Genomic DNA, 16813 nt, shown 5'->3' with positions numbered 1-16813 from the left:
CATTAATCAATCCTAGCCAAATCACTTGCCAAATGATTGGATGTATGCCCTCAGCAACTCTCTCTAAGATTCCAAATTGCAAAACAGTTGCAGATCTGTGTTGGCAAATGGAATTTCTTCACCAGAATTCCCTAAACAGATGAAATTCCAAGTCTACAATAAACAAAAAGATCATTTGGGCCTTTGATATTATGGTTTCAACTGAATAATGAAATCAAAAGATAGATAAGGTCTGAGAAGTGAATGGAAGGCAGCTAAGTGGGTGCTGTGGGCTTGGAGTCAGCAGGATCTGAACTCAAATCCAGCCTCAGACACTTGACACTCACTAGCTGTGTGACCCTGGGCAAGTCACAACCATTTTTTGCTGAGAGAGAGAGAGAGAGAGAGAGAGAGAGAGAGAGAGAGAGAGAGAGATGAAGAGAAGGGGAGAGAGAGGGGGAAGGAAGGAGGGAGAGAGAGGGAGGAAAAGAGGGAAAAAGACAAACAGACAGACAGAGACAGACACAAAGAGACAGAGACAATGTGACAGAAGACAAAGAAACAGAGAGAGACAGAGACAATGAGAGACAGAGACACACAGAAAGAGAGGGACAAAGAGACAATGAGAGACAGAGATACAGAGGGAGAGGGAGAGAGAAGGGAAGAGAAAGTGAATGTGAGGTGAGAAAGTAGAGACAATGAGTATAAAAAGCCTTTTTAATAACTGAAAGTGAATATTTTCTTTTTCTTATAGATCTGCATCACTCCTGCAATATGCATTTTTACTTAACCATTATAAGAATTATTTGGAAGCTTCTAATCCTCTCTCTGAATTCTATAAAGTGCTCCATAACCCAATTTGTTCTGAAGACCTGGAGGATGAAACTTCCACTGGGACTAAGAAACATAACAGGTCTTGGCAGCACTCAGGCATCCTGCAACTCAGGTCAGCAGTTTCTTCTCCAGATTTTTTTCTACCTTTCCCTTTTCAACCTCCCCAAGGGGAAAGAGATGCTTTTGTTCTAGTAAGTAAGTTTTCCTTGGGAAGACATTGGACAGAGGAATGAGGGGGGAATAAGACAAGGACAGGGTGGGCATAAGATTCCTAAGCCAAACTATAACTCACTGACTGCTCCTATAGATTCAAAAAGCAGAGCCAAGGTGGCACAATTCAGACATTTATGGCCATCCCTGGGGTTTTAGAAAGTGGGAAGAGAGACCAAAATAGAATCTGGATCTCAGGGAGTAGTCTCTATACCTATAGTTTTATGGACCTACTCAAACTCACTTCATATTCTTTCTCCCTGTCTTTTTCCTCCTTCAGTTGTTCCATCTATCTTCTATGACATTGTCTCTGTCTTTCTCATTCCCCATCAGGGTCATTTCTAAGAAGGGGAAAATGAGGCCGATCAAACTATCCATAGTATAGCGACTTAGAAAACTCTGCTATGGTGGAGTAGAAAGGGCTCTGGACTAATTATCAGAAGACCCGGGTTTTAGTGCTGGCTCATTTCCTTTCCATGTGTTTCTAATTGTTTATTTCTTCTTTATGTAGAAGTAAAAACAATAGAATTTTGTTCTCTCTTTCATTACAATGTCAAAAAATTCTTGGCTCCTTCTAGTTCTGTCTTCATATCCTCATACCTAGGAGGATGAGATGGGGATAGCAGCCAAGAACCCTTCAATAATTTCAATAACTCTATTCAATAACCTCCAGTGGAACCTTCAGGTCAAAGGGACAATCATATATTGGGCATGGGAAAGAAAAAGATTTTGCCAAATCTGTAGACTTAGAGAAAGTATTGATGCAATTGAGAGATATGTCACTCAATGGGGAATAAAGTTCTTGATACTGTGAAATCTCTGTGGTTCATTCTAAAGTAGGAATAGAAATCCATTTAATTCACTTGGATGTCATATATACCACTTTGACTATTAGCAGAAATTGGAATTCTTAGGCATGTTATTGACAGGTAGGAATTGATGTGTAGCAGGAGACTGATAGTGTACATGGAACACCTCTGATTTTATTCCCCAAATGAAGGAGGTTGGACAGCCTATTTCTGGGAGATTTGTTCTGAGATGTAATGGAAATGCCTTGGAGAAACCTGCATGTACAAATATTCTATACCTGGCTCTGGATTGTTAACCCTGTGGTGAATGTGGCCAATGAATCTGAACCCATCTCTTGGTTGGCTGCAGAGCTGAAAGAAGTACCTTTAGAAGGCATGAAATGATCGGAACCTCAGCCCTTCTTTTAATAAGCTACTTTCTTCATAAACCTTTGCTAGCATTTGACTCCATTCAAGGCATCCATTAAGAGTCAGTGATGTAAAAGTGAGTGATTTTGGGCTCTCTCCTTCTGAGACTGACATGTGGGTCCTATGAAAATAATCCTTGGTTCTTTGCCTCCTCATTGATATTTCTTGTTTTAGGTATAAGATAATAATCTAGAAGCTCTGATTTTGTGAGTTTCCAATGGTAAGAAATCTGTGAATTCAGGATTCTTGGGAGTCCAAATCTGTACTGGGTTTTGCAGCCAAACCAGGATCTATGCCCATAAGGAGTGACTATGCAAGGAGTGATCTTCAGGAGTTAGTCCAACAATAGGAAGACAAGGATGCATCTGAAGCAATGTCATATTTGGGCCCAATGCTATGCAGAAATGGCTGGTTCTGAACCAAAATATTTGTACTTTTATTCTTGTTATATGGTCTAAGTAAAAGTTCCTTTGTAAAAGCTAATTGATGTTAAGTGGTTAAATGGATTTCAGTGTTAATTGTTGTTCAAAAACAGTAGGAGAACATAAGCAGTGAGGGCTGGAGCTAATGGCAATAGAGAAGGATACTCTCAAACTTCAAAGTATCCTCCTATCCCAAGGGAAATACAATGTAGCCCATCTCTGGGAGAGTGAGCCCAGAGCACATTCACTATATGTGGGGTCTCCTGTGGGGTAAAATCGGGCCTTTTGCATTTATGACAACTCTTGGAGAGATCCTCCATTCTACACTTTTGTTAATTGGATATTTTAATGTGGAAGATCCTAGAGAAATTGGAAATTTTTGTTTTCATCTCTATTTATGTAGTCTCTTACTTTTAGAATATAAACTCCTTAAGAGATGGAACAGTTTTTGCTTTTAATTTATATCCCCAGTACAATGCCTGACATAATAAATGCTTGTTAATTGACTGATGCCTTGATTAAGTATTTAATGTGATTCTGATTATTGAGAATGCTTTCAGAAAAGCCAGATGCTGGCAGATCTGTAATGTAAGAGACAAATATAGAGTGGGATGTGTTTTGTTTGATACTGCATTAAGAATAAGTCTTCCTTTTCTCTCTCTCTATTCCTGTCGTCAACCACAAAGCAACAATCCTATTCCTTCTTACTTTTCTTCCCCTCCAACTTAGCTAACAAAGTCCTTTTAGCTCTCCTTAGTATTCTTCACAAGGCTCAGCTCATCCTGAGCTTAAGTAATAATAACACCAACAGTTGCTATGTGTCAGGCACAAAGCTTGTGCTAAGCACTTTATAATTATTATCTCATTAGTATTCCTAATATTATTTTTATAGGACCTTACCTATGTAACTTAATTTCTTTTTTTCTGTTCTCCATTCCTAATGTCTCTCAGATATTCTTATGGTTTTGGTCACTCTTATAAATGGAAGGGAAAACAGAAGGACCCTTCTTCTAGAGTTTTAGCATTGTTCTAATATTTTACTATTGAGGAAAACAGCTTTTCTTTGGTAAAGTTGTAATGGTAGAATTGTGGAAAATAATTTTCTGGGAGGACCACTGAGTCCTCAGAAGAAGTAAGGAGAACTGCTAACCTAAAATAATAAGGTAAATCACTATCTCAAGCATGCCTTGGTCTTAGGACATATTGTTTATCTGACCTTCAAATAATCTGAAAGTTGGACACTTGTCTTTCAGACAAGAAATGGGAAGCCATCTAGAGGTCCAACAGTGAATATGGACTTTGAAAAAGCAAGAGAGTTTGGTTTTCCTTGAGATGGAAGGAATTTGACACTTTGAACACAAGATCACTTATTACTCCTTTAGGACAGTAAGTAAGAAAGGCAGCTTTTGCTGGGGGATTGAACCAATTTTAACATTTGGCAAGTGAATTCAGCAAACTGATTTTCATGAGGAGAAGTCAGTTCTTTATGGGGCAAGGAGCTTTACAAACATTCAGGAGGAATGTAAAAGGAGACTGCCCAGCACATAGGACAATGTGAACCCACATCTAATAGGCATTTTCTGAACTCTGGATGACAATATTTTTTTAGCTCCTGACTCCCCGCCCAATATTTGATTCCTGACTCCCAATCTGGCTTCAACACCTTGCAAAAATCTATGGTACCTGTGTATGTCTTAATTTTGGACCTCATTCCAGATCCCCAGCTGTACCATAATTACTGAAATCTAGGGGTATCTTGAAGTCTGCTTTCTCCAATTACTCCTTTCTTTCTCCATTCCACTTCTATGGGTTGTGCTGTATAATAACTCTAGCTTCTGGATTTGTAACAAATCCCTAGATTAAAAAAAATTTTTATTATACAATTGAAGCTGAAATTGGTTTTATGTCTCCAAAGAGTATCAAGAGGAGCCCCAAGAATCTGAGAGTAATACTTCTCTTGGGCTCATTAAGGATAAACCTCACTGTGATGGTTCAAGGGCAGGATATGGACCAAGCAACCTCAGATGCCCTAAGATTTGACACCAATACAGAACAAAGGTTGATAGCATTTGTCTTCTTGTGCCCGCAGATTCACTCCAGCTCAGGATCTCTCTTTTCAGGTCATTCTCCCAGGCCTTTCAGAGAACTCCCTTTCTGTTCAACCTGGGCCAAATTATGTGACCTCAGGGATAGTTCAGTGGAGACACGAGCTCAATTCTTAGGTCACTTAATCCTCAAGAAGAAGCTATGCTTTCCCCAAGGCCTCTCCTGACATTTCTAATTTCCTAGGAAGGAGGTATGCTAATTCTGCCATTTCAAAGCCGATTCTGGATTGGCATAGGAATTGATGTATGAATTCATACATGATCGTGTGCACATTATGTGGAGTGTGGGATGATATGTCCTGGCTTAAAATATCTATTGCCATAAGAGTTCCTTCAAGATTTCTCAGGAGGTAGACTCTGAAATGACCTTGATTGGCCCAAAGCTGCCTCCTGTCATAGTTAGGGGATCAGCACAGTTGGTTTATTGATAGTAGGAAAGTAAAATATCCTGCAAATGGGCCTAACAGTCCATTTCTTTTTGAGGCTGCCAGTAAGCTTCAGATAAATGTAGAGAATCTGTACTGTTTGTTGTTCACCTGACTTTTTAATATACTGTGTAAGCAGAGCTGTGGGTGGGTTGATAGGAGAAAGAAGAAAGAAAGAAAAATAGGAGACACAGTTAATAGAGTACCAGATCTGGAGTCAGGAAGATCTGAGTTCAAAGGGAGCCTCAGACACTAGTTTTGTGACCCTTGGTAAATCACTTAAATTCACCTGCCTCAGTTTCCTCAACTATAAAACAGGGGTAATAATAATAATAATAATAGCACTTAACTTTCAGGGTTGTTATGAGGATCAAGCGAGACAATATTTGTAAAGTCCTGATAGCAGGACTGGCACTCAATAGGCAATTAAATTCTTGTTCTCCTTTCTCCCTCTTAATGATAGAAAAATAAGGTTTTGAGAGTATGATGTCCTTGTGTGGCTTTCTCTTTATGTGTGTCCGTGTGTGTGTGTGTGTGTGTGTGTGTGTGTGTGTTATTTCCTCTGTATCCTGGAGAAATTTTATGCATTGGACTTTGCTATAAATCACCTGAGGTGTCAGGCATAGAATATATTAAAGAGACAATGATGTGATTGGTGACAGCTTGATAGCCCCTTCTAAGCTTTTCCTTATTCTCTCAGTAATATGATACCCTTATTGTCAGTGGTATGAGACCCTTATAGTCAGTGGTTACAGTCTCCCAACACTTATTCCTTCCTGACCTTTATTTATATCTTCTCACCCTCCCTTACCTCCCTTCCCCCAATACTTTGGTCCCTGTGACAACTGAGCAAAAATTGACAATTTTTATATTTTCAAAGCCATGTATTCTATTTTTGATTCTACCTTATGGGAACAATGTCTATATCTGTTATATTTCTTTTTTCCCCTCGGTTGAGGGAATGGGGGGAATAGCATTAGAGAATCAAGGATTATATGACTCAAAAATCTACTATGTTCCCAATGGCTAATTGGACAAGAGCGAACCTGGGATTATAAATGAATGAGTGAATTATTCAGGAGACTGTAAGATTCTTGACAAAGACTCTTCAGTGCCACATGGTGGGTGCAATAATAAATAATATTTGAACTGCATTGAATTGCTATCCGGAGCATTCGGGTAGGCAAATTGCAAGTTGTTAGAGGTGATCTTGAATGAGTGATACCATTTTTTCCTGGAATCAGAAAGGATCTGGGTTTCACGGCATGGAGCTCCCAACCTTGAGAAGATTATGGAGTAAAACTAGAATTGAAGAATCATAGATCAACATAGAATAACTTAGGAAGTCTAGACAGAAGTGATTTTCTTTTATTTGTCTCTTATCTTGATAGCTTTTTTCTAAAGGTATATATAGTTTTTTCTTTGTAGATAAAACAAAGAGGCATGATGTTGTAGCATAGGGTGGGTGGCAGTAGGCAGTCCCACCAAGCATGTATTTTATTTTATAGCTATTACTAGACTATAAGTTCCACAAAGGCAAAAATCTTCTATCAAAAGAATCTCCTCCATTGCTCTGTACAAAGTACTAGGTAAAAGTTTATTCATTTAAATTTAATATTTGCTTTGGCCTTCTAGCCCTTCTAGCCTTGACCGCTGACACTTCTCCACACTCAGTTTCCATCAGTCACGTGGAAAACTGGCCTTCTTTCCTTCCCACCCATTCTATCCCCGTACAGGAGAGTTGCGTTCCCCACGGTTGAGGAGAAAGGAAGAAGACAAGAAAACATGGTTTGCGCAAGTGACATATCTCAATATAATTTCTAAAACTCTATGATTTGAACAGCTAAAATACCTCTGGGCTATTTTGTTACAAAATATTTGCCATTTGGATTCTTTAATGATGTTGTCACCCTGCCTTTCCCCAGAGAGGCTTCTCTCTTTGGGGGTGAAGGGTGACGAGGACATATATGTACAGCAGGACACAGAGACGGGCGGATGCCTACACCTAGGCTGCTGGGTTCTGTTGGCTATAAAGAAACATTCAGATGGGTTGTGCAAGAGCAGGGTCAAGAGTTGCTGCGGTAGGGAGGACTCTAAAGGCGTGGTAAAGTTAGGAGAGAGACAAACTGATGTCCGGCTCATACTTCACCTCCCGGCGTCTTTCTTTCCTCCTCTGTAAAATCTGGGGTTGGTTTCCAGGATACTTATAGCTCTAATTCCTACCATCCCTGTGATTGTCAGAGTCCTGCCTAGTAAAGGGGAAGCGAGGGTGAATGGGAAGGATAGCCTGGGCATTTCCCTGGTGGAAACTGAGATTTTCAGTTTTTACTCTAGCATTGGTGTTGGGTTTGACTGATTCACATGTGATTGTGAGCACATTAGGTGGGTTATGGAGCAGCAAAGCTGCTTTTCTTCTCTAGAATCAGAAACAGGTAAGGACAAGTAAGGTCCATGAGAGCGGTACTTCTTGCTTAGTATCTCATGGTTAAACAACACTTATCTCTTTTAGATGAAACGGATCAAGAACACTATGAATCTTGGTGTTTGGTCAGGGATTCAAGGTGCATGTGACTCTGGGGGTAGGGCAGGAGGAGAGGAAGATATACTTGGAAGGATATTTTAAATAAGAGCCATCCCTGACTGAGTACTCCTGGAAGTATTCTGCCCTAGCCCTGCCTCAGGTACCAAAGTTGGTGCTCTTGTAGAGCTACTAGCATGGGGGAGGAACAACCCAAGTCCAATGCTGAAGGATGGATCAGATCTCAGGGAACTCGGCTATGGGCAGTTGGTGACAATGGTGAAGATGTGGTAGGATGTAGGATGGTTTGTCCACTGTTGTGAACAGAGGGGAAAGGAAATCATAGAGTTTTATATAAAGATGCTGTCTGTCAACCTTTCAAGAGTGTAAATGAAGAGGGTTACTTTGTGTAGGATGTAGACATTGCCAGCAGCTCACAGTTGGCCTGTGGTCAGATTTCTGGTGACCTTCAGCTTCTTGCCTTTTGTGATTCTTGAATACTATTCTCACTTTGGAGATTTTCTACATGACACGGGACTACCCATATGCCTTAAAATGGGATATCCATTCATGTAAAAAAGAACTCTGGGGACAGTGAGCTGAATGGAAACCATGCCATACAGCATCAGTTCAAGTCTAGGAATACTTAGTCTGGAAAAAAAGATTTGGAGTGAAAGGAGAAATGGGGACAGGATAACTGTCTTCAAGTATTTAAAACCTCAGAGGGCAAGAATAGAGGTAATGAGTAAAAGTTGCCAGGAGACAGTAAGAAACTCAACAATTAGTGCTGTCCAAAAGTGGAAGGAGCTTAGTCAAGAAGTGATAAGTTCTCTCCTCACTGGAGGTCTTCATGTGACTACTGAAGGAGCATTTGACAAGGATACTATAAAAGGGAGTCTCCATCAAATATGGGACTAGAGAGCCTGTAAAGTTCCTTCCAAATTTTAGATTTTGTGATTTCTTTTTTATGTAGTTGGAAAAAAAAAGCAGTGAGAGGTAGTGTGCTACTTAGAGAAAGGCATGAGTTTTGAAATTGGAAGACCAGGGTTCATATCTCACATCGGCTACTTATTATTTGCATGATCTTTGACAAATATCTTACGTTCTCCAAGGGTCTCAATTTTCCCCATTGGTAAGATTAGGGCATTGGATTTGTTGAACTATTAAAGTTTCTTCCAGTTTAAAACTTATGAACATTATATTTTGGGGTCAGAAATCTCAGATTCTAGCTCCTCCACTTATAGCTATGTGATGTGAGGTAAGTTAGTCCATCACTCTATACCTCAATGACAGGTGCAAGGCAAGGGCAGTTGGCAGGGCAAGACCAACTAATCTCACAGTTCTTATAGGGCCCAGAGGCTGGACATTTCCCATCTCTGATCTATGACATGGAGTAGGATGAGATGGCCTCTGAACTCCTTTCAGCGCTCAAGATCTATGTGGCTATGATTTTTTTTTCCTAGAGAGAGGAAATGAGGAAGAGTGGAGAAAGGAAGGACCTTTAGAAATACAAAACTGCCAGAAAGTTCATAGACTATTGGAGAGCTTCAGTGTCATGAATCTAAGGAGGGGGAGAAAAGACTATAGATGGGCAGTTTGATTCCTTAAATTATTAGAGGATCCAGGATTTGGTCAAAGATGGAGGGGAGAGAGAATAAACACCTGTATTAATCTTCCAGCCTCTGTCCCTTAAACATGATTCCACATGATACTTTCCTGTTCTCTGGTGCATTTGTAAATCTAATATTCCAGTCAGATCACAAAATTTATCTTCTCTACATCCTATCTGATCAGGGATCATTCATCCTTTTCTTGAAGGAGGAACCGAAACTCCTCCCAAAGAAACTTATTCCACTTTTGGATAAGTCTATGTTTTTTCTAACAGTTCCAGATTTTCCTATTTGCAACTTCTACCTATTATTCCTAGTTCTGTCCTCTGGTGTTCCACAGAGTAAATATAATTCTTTAGTCACATATAACCTTTCAATATTTTCATGTATCACTCATCTTTTTTTCCAGGATTCAAGTTCCCAGTTCCTTCAATTAATCCTCATATAACATGTTCTTGAGGCCCTTTGACTCAAGTTGTCTTCCTTGGGACATTTCCAGACTGCTTATTTCCTTGTTAAATATGGCACCCATAATTGAACACAGTATTTCTGCTATTGGGTGACTAGGGGAGAGTACAATATACACTATCTTCTCCCCAGCCCAAAATCCCAAACTTCTTTTCACAAAGCCTAAAATTACTATAGCATTTTGGGGGGAGGGGTTCACATTAAAATTGCAATTCAGGAACCTCCTTAGTTGTTGTTTTTAATATAAATGGCTATCTGGCTAAACCCACATCTTGTACTTGTAAGGTTCATTTTTTAACCCATATATAACTAAGAATTTATGGAAATGAAATTGTATTCAATATGGCCCAATATTTTAGCCTATAATCTTTTTTTCATGACTCTACTCATATGTCCTAATTCTAATTGATCCCTTATTTATTACTCTTTTGCATTAGCCATTGCCCCAGTTCATCTTCCCTCCACCCTTCTGGTTCTGCTTCCCATTTATAATTCTTTCACATGATCCCATCGTTCCTTGGGTATACCTGTCCCCTCTCCATCCCAATGTGAACATCTAAATTTCCATCCTTTAAAAGTGATTCCTGTCTTGTTGCTTCATCAGTGGATCGAGTAACCCATACTTAAAACTGAAGAATAATTTTCGATGAATTGAGGTAGGAAGAGGGAAAGAAGAACTTCTCTTTACAGAACTCTATACTGTGATAGGTTGGGATTCATAAGAAATGAAAGATAGGGTCAGATAAAAGAGGAAGGAAATCAGGGCAAAGGAATCAGAAAATTATAGAAACAGGGATGATGACATCAGGGCCAGAAGCAACTAGGCAGAATCAGTGGCATCTAGGCTGTTCATAAAAGAACTATGTCATCTGGATGGAAGATATTCAGTCTTACTCTAAATCTCTGTTGCTTTGGCCCTGATCCAGTCCCAGTACAATGGGAGCTAGGATTTTGGAAGAAACTGATGGGAGAGGGCTCCCATCTACTAGCTATAGGTAGGGTCATCTTACCCCATAAGTCACTTTTCTATTAAGTCTCAAAGATGGAGGTGGGGTGAGAGACAGATGTTTTTTATGATTTAGTAGAAAACACATTGGTTTTAGACTCAAAGGACCTGGATGTATGTCCTGACACTAGCTATGTGCCTATAGCAACACAATTAATTAAGCTCTCTGAGCCTCAAGTTCTTCATCTGTAAAATGGGGACAAAGCTTACATTTCTAAATTGACAGGTTTTTAGGAGGAAAAGCACTTTGTAAACCATAGAGTGCCATAGAGATGTGAACTCTTACTATTATTCTACAAAGGACAATTTTTCTCTAAGGGAATCACAGCTTGGAAGAGCTTACCGGTCTAGAGTAATGACCAAAGAAAGCTATGAAGTGTCTTCTGAAGGGTCTCATAAATTTGTATCTATTAAGTATAGTTTTGCCTGAAGGCAGAGGGGTAGACTAGCTGTGTCTTAAGAGGTCCTGTCTAGCTCTGTGGTCCTATGAGCTAATTTTGGTTAATCATGTGAAGTCTATAGGGGCTGATTCTCTAGGGGGAGGAGGGACACCCCAACAGGACAGTTATGCTTACTCCCATAAGTGCCCCACCAAGGAAGCCTTCAATCATGAGCCATGTCAGGGTCTCCTCCCCCACCTGCCAGCCCCAGCTAAAGTCAGAGAACAATGGCTCCAGTCCCACCCATCCCTCACCTTTTGCAGAGGGAAAAGGGAAGGGGAGGGTGAGAAATGGAAGAACTGACTTTTTCTCCATTTGAATTCCTGGTTGGGAATAAATCTGATGTCCAAATTGGGGGATAAATGCAATTTGGGGAAGCAGAAAGAGAAAACTGGTGGAGGAACAAGGGACCTTCCACTCATGACTAGGATATAAGGAGACCGGGGAGAGTGACGCCTGAGGTGGGTTTCCCAGGTATTCTCAGCAGAGTCAGTAGGTTTGAGGGCAGAAGTGGGATTGGGAGACCGAGGTACCATTGATCTTTTTTTTTCTTTAAAAAGTTACTGTGGTCATTAGGAACTAAGCATATCTGTTGGGATGGGGAGCCATGGGGGAGAGGGGCTCCCAGGAGAGGTGGAGGAGCACAGGGGGAAGTAACTTTGTGCTGTGGGGGAGAGCCAGGTTTCAGAGTGGGTGGCTGATGAGGGGAAGGGGAAGAGCAGTGGTTACACCAGGCTTCTGGAACCACTGGAATACCTCCTTTGCTGGAGCAGGGAGCCTGGAGGGCAGTACTGGTGTGGATGGTTGTAAGGGGGAGGCGGTGGGGGTAAGGGGGGCTGGTGGATGATCTTGACAGGGGTGGCAGGGCCCCGAAGGGGAGTGGAGCTGCAGGAGTCAGAGGAGGAGGCGTAACAGGTGAGTGCCTGGCTCAGGAGAGGCTCCATGCGGGCCAGGCACGGCTTGTCCAGGACAATGACTTTGACAATCTGCTGGCACTGCACCAGGGTCCCTGGGGGGGTGGGCGGCGGTGGCGGCAGCAGGTCCCTTGGGGAATTAGGAGGCAGGCCTGGCGATGATGGCGGCGGCGGCAGCGGCACTCCCCTCTCGGGCCCCAGCCTGGAGTTGTGCTGATACGTTTGAAGCCTGTTGTGAATTGACACCTAGTTTAGAAACAGCCAGAGAAGCATGACATGTTACATGACCAATTCCCAGCTGCTAGGACTGGCTACCCTAAGCCTCCCCGCCTGCCCGCACCCCCAGCCCCATCCCGCCGCTTCTGCCCCGCCATTTCCCCACTGCCCTTGGAGTCAGAAGATTTCAGTTTAAGGACAGGTTTTGCTTCTTACTAACTGACTGAGCTTCATCAAGTCTCTTCTCTCAAGGTCTCATTTTTCCCACTGTAAAAACTGGGGGTTGGACCAGAATTCTAGTCTCCTCCAACTTGGAAACCCTACCTATGATCCTCCCTTCCTTTGTTCCTTTATTGTTCTGAAGGTAGACTGGCTAGAGATCAAAGTTCTAATCCTGATTTTCCCATAGGAAGTCACTGTAGTATAATCCCCCCCCCCAAAAAAAAGCCCTGTCCTGGAAGTCAGGGGGCTTAGCTGTAGTCTCAGCTCTGACCCTTTTAAAAGGCTGTAAGGCTCTGGGCAAAGCTCTCCCCACTCAGAGTCTCACTTCTTCATCTGTGAAATAAGAGGGCTGAACTAGAGCTTTTCCAAAGTTGTTTTAAGCTGTAAATCCTAACACCTTGTCATATGATCTTGGCCAAATGACTGAACCTCTTAAAATCAATTTCTCTCCTCCTTTTTGCCTCCCCCCCAAAGGGCTAGTCCTTGCAACCTCCCATCCAGTCTCACAAAGGTGTTAGGATGAAAAAGGAGGTTAGATGGATGGACAGTGTTTGAGCCTGTCAAAGTTCCCTTGTGTTTGGGCCAAGAAAGATCTACAAATCACTGCGTGCCTGACACCCCAGATTTAATTAATTTATTTAGCACCCTCCCTACATACACACTCCTCTCACACTCATCAGGAACAAGAAAGATTAATTACCAAAGCAGAGTCTGATTTGGGATTTTTAAAAATTCAAATAGAGAACTCTCATTTAAGGCTCAATTGATCCTGGGCTGATTTGTTTAATTAGATGATGGGTTACTGAGGGAAAAAAAAAAGCTGAATCTCCCAGAGGTAATGAAAAGAGTATTAATATTAGGAGATCCAAGTTTTAGCTTCAGCTCTTTTGTTTATCTTGGGCAATTCATTTAATAACTGGATTTAATATACTTTGAAGTTTGCAAAAACATTAATTTTTCTCATAAAAATCTCCAAATAACCCTTTGGGTTAAGTACTATGAGGATTTTTATTCCCATTTTATAGATGAGGAAACTGAGGTTTAAGAAGGTTAAATAACTTACCCATAATCTGAACCTCAGTTGCCTGATTTGTGAAATGAGTACGTTGTGTCATATTATCTACAATTTTAAGATTCTAAGCAAATTAATGAAAGAGAATTATCTACAACTTAAAGATTCTAAGCAAATTAATGAAGGGAAAATTTCCATTATCTCTAGGGTTAGATGGTCCAGTTTGTAGTCTTCCTCCAGATAGACAAGGTGCCTTAAAAGGTGAAGAGAGAGAAAAGGGGGAAAATTGGCCAACGGGAAATTCTGAGATTTCCTTGTGAACTATACAGTTCCATGCTGTCTCCAAATAGGTTAACTTGATTAAGGGCCCTTATATCTCTGACACCTGTTTTCTTGATTCAACTCATGCCTCAGGTAGATTTCTTGGTAAGATAATGTTTCCTCTAGGAGCTTGGCTGTCCTGCATGAGCACAGCAGCTCCAAGATAGGGGTGGGAAGAAGGTGTTCCTGGTTTTATGGAGCAGTTAGGCTCATGATGTATCTAGCCCAGGCTCTGAGCCTTAACTCATAGGTTCCCAGCCTTTGTACCTTTTAGCAGTAGATGTCTATTACCTCCTACTAGAGGTTTTCCTCTCTCTTCTATCTCCAATGAGTATTTTTTGTCACTTTCTTTTCTACATAAACAACTCCTGACAAGTACTTCTATCCAATCTCTCATTCTTGTTTTTTCATATCCAGTCCTTTTCCTCCAGCAGTATTTTCTGACTTTTGAGTCTTGCCCCAAATGGCAGGGAAGTTTACTGGGAAATGCCATTAGACCAACCATATGGCTAAGAAGTCAAGCCTTCTTTGTGCTACAGAACTTTTAAGCTTCTCATTGCTTAGAAAGTTAGTTGTTTTTAATCACTACAACTGTTGGAGGAGGATAACAAATCTTTTGTCCCTTCTTTCCCTATTGGAAACACCTTTCAGAATGAGACTACATCTATGAAGGAAACTGGATAAATTCCTCTGATGCTGGGTAGAGCTTCAGGAAGCTTGAGTCCTTGCTACTCCTCCCCAGATTTCTCACCTGAATGCTCACACTAAGAAAAATTTTATAGGAATTTTATAGAATGTAGATCTTCCTTATCCTTTCCTCTCTTGCATTTCCTGAATGTCTTACCTCCCCTAATATGACTCTCTCCTGATGGTCTTCTCTTTACTCTTTCTAAACTCTTATGATCCCTCCATTGCTCCTCTTTCCATCTTTTCTTAGATTTCAAGAATGCATCTTCAAGTAAGGTTGACGTGACTTCTCAGAGAAGCAACCACCCTCTATTTACCAGTGCCCTACCCAGTCATTTCATCCATTTTTGATAGTTGGTAAATGGAAAGCAAGATGACTCGTCCATTGAAAGCAAAACTCCTTAAGAGACCTCATTGACTCAACTACCCTCCCCCCCACACTCTCCCCTCCTCACTTCCCTAATGATAAAAGAAAAAAAAGAAAGAAAGTCAAGATGAAACATGGGTAGCAGGTAAGAATAGCTCAGAGAAGATGGAGAAGCGCCTGCCAGAGGGAATCGGCCAGGTAATGAGAAGGGAGGGCAGAGGAGGAGGGAGTTTGGTGGGGGGATCAACTGACAGGCCATGGGGGCAGCAAGGGCAAGACTCTGCAGAGGAAGAAAGAGGCTAGCAGGGGCCCTGGAGCTGGTTGAGGGAGATGGGCAGCCTTGCAGATAGTCACACGGCCCTTTAGGGCAGACCTAGGGGCTAAGAACTAAGTACCTGCTTGATTTTTCTCTCTGGGCAGGTCAGACTGTATGTGGTTCATGGAGGGGACTGACAGAGCAGATGGTGGAGCTGGGAACTTGTGTTTATCTGCAAGGCTAGGCGATGGGCAGCTGCAGAGATGCAAGGGGTAGATGGAATACCCACTCTGGGAGGGGGGGAGCTTGTCAGCAGCTGGGGCTGGAAGCTCCTCTTGGAGAAAGGTGCCTCCTTCAGAAAAAGGTATGGGGGGGAGGGGCAGAAAGAGGCATGTGGCAGGCTGGGGGTCAGGAACCAGAAAGGTAGCCGTACTCTACTGGGACATCCCAGAGATGAGGCAGGTTCAGGCAATATATCCTCCACCTATCGGGAGTGCAGGGTGTCGTGGAGAGACAGAGCATCTCCCAGTCTGTTGGAATAGCAGGGGAGTTGCGATTGTTTGGGGACAGGAATCTTTTGATTGTTGGAATGAATGGAAGTCTCTTCTGATAAAAAGAGATGGAGGGCGGGCAGCTTTCCATAGGAGGGTATGGGGCTATGGACCAGCAAGTTGGGAGAAGTCTTGGATGCTAGACCCCAAGCTAGAATTTCTAGAGCCAATACTCAGGAGCAACATTACCCTGAAAGGGCATCATTGGGACCAGGCAATGGCCAGATGCTAATGCTTCCCTGTGTCTCTCTCTACTCTCCCTCCTCCCAAGAAAATACAAGTTTCTCCACTACCCACTTCCCTTATCCTCCAGGAGAGTACTTTCCTTGGAGAAGGGACCATCCAGGGTGGGAAGGATAGCAAAACATCCAGGTGAGAAACTTCCAGATAAAAACAAGTATTCCTACAGTGGGAACCTCCAACTTGGCCCCTGGCCTTTGCCTTCCTCAGGGTCAATAGTTACTAACTTGGCAAAGTCCAAGCCTTAAGAAACTGGCCCCTGGGAGGCTAATCTACTTTCTTTCTGGACTCATGGATGAGCACAGACTCCCTTTTCTGGAGATGGGAGGAAAGAGAAGGGATAACCTAGAAGTGTCTGGAAAGTCAGGCAGGAGGAGAGTTTGAGAGAAGGACCCTCAGGGTTCTGTGGGAAAAGAAACATTCTGGGGCGGGAGGACAGCAGCAGTGGGGATGAAGTCTGCCTGCTAGGGAATCAGGCTTGGTGGGAAGCATCCTCATGGGAGAGCCCAGCAGCTCCATTTCCATGGGGTTAATCTGGGAGCTCAGCCCCGAGTGTCACATGTCTCGGGGGGAGGAAAAGGACAAAAACAGGTGGAAGATGCTTGTGGCTTAATTTAGCGTGGCAATAATAGCATTACCCATGCTAGCAGTAACTTTTAATTGTATCTCTCGAAATTGGTAAAATGGTCAGTCGGGCTGGGGAGGCATTGATTAATACCTGAGAAGAGAAACAACAGAGAAGGTGAGAAGAACGGGATGGGGAGGGGGCGAGAGAATTACTCACCTCAGCAAC

The 16813-nt window shown here is 42.2% G+C and overlaps 1 protein-coding gene across 4 annotated transcripts in view; it reads right to left on the bottom strand.

Moving 5' to 3' along the window:
• Positions 1-6066: 6066 nt before the first annotated feature.
• IQSEC3 (IQ motif and Sec7 domain ArfGEF 3) overlaps positions 6067-16813 on the bottom strand; it is a 158441-nt gene continuing 147694 nt past the window's right edge. Inside the window, exons 14-15 of one of the 4 annotated variants that reach the window (XM_031939391.1) lie at positions 16659-16738; positions 12315-12377 (exon numbers count right to left, since the gene is read on the bottom strand). In XM_031939391.1, the coding sequence (XP_031795251.1) occupies positions 16664-16738 (75 nt within the window). In that variant the 3' untranslated portion in view covers positions 12315-12377; positions 16659-16663. Of the gene's footprint in view, positions 12395-16658; positions 16739-16813 lie in introns of all 4 variants that reach the window. The other 3 variants (XM_031939390.1, XM_031939388.1, XM_031939389.1) reach the window with 3 other exon arrangements.

Source organism: Sarcophilus harrisii, chromosome 5 (genome assembly GCF_902635505.1).
Source record: "Sarcophilus harrisii chromosome 5, mSarHar1.11, whole genome shotgun sequence".
Lineage (NCBI taxonomy): Eukaryota > Metazoa > Chordata > Mammalia > Dasyuromorphia > Dasyuridae > Sarcophilus > Sarcophilus harrisii.
This window is presented reverse-complemented; position numbering and strand designations above follow the sequence as displayed.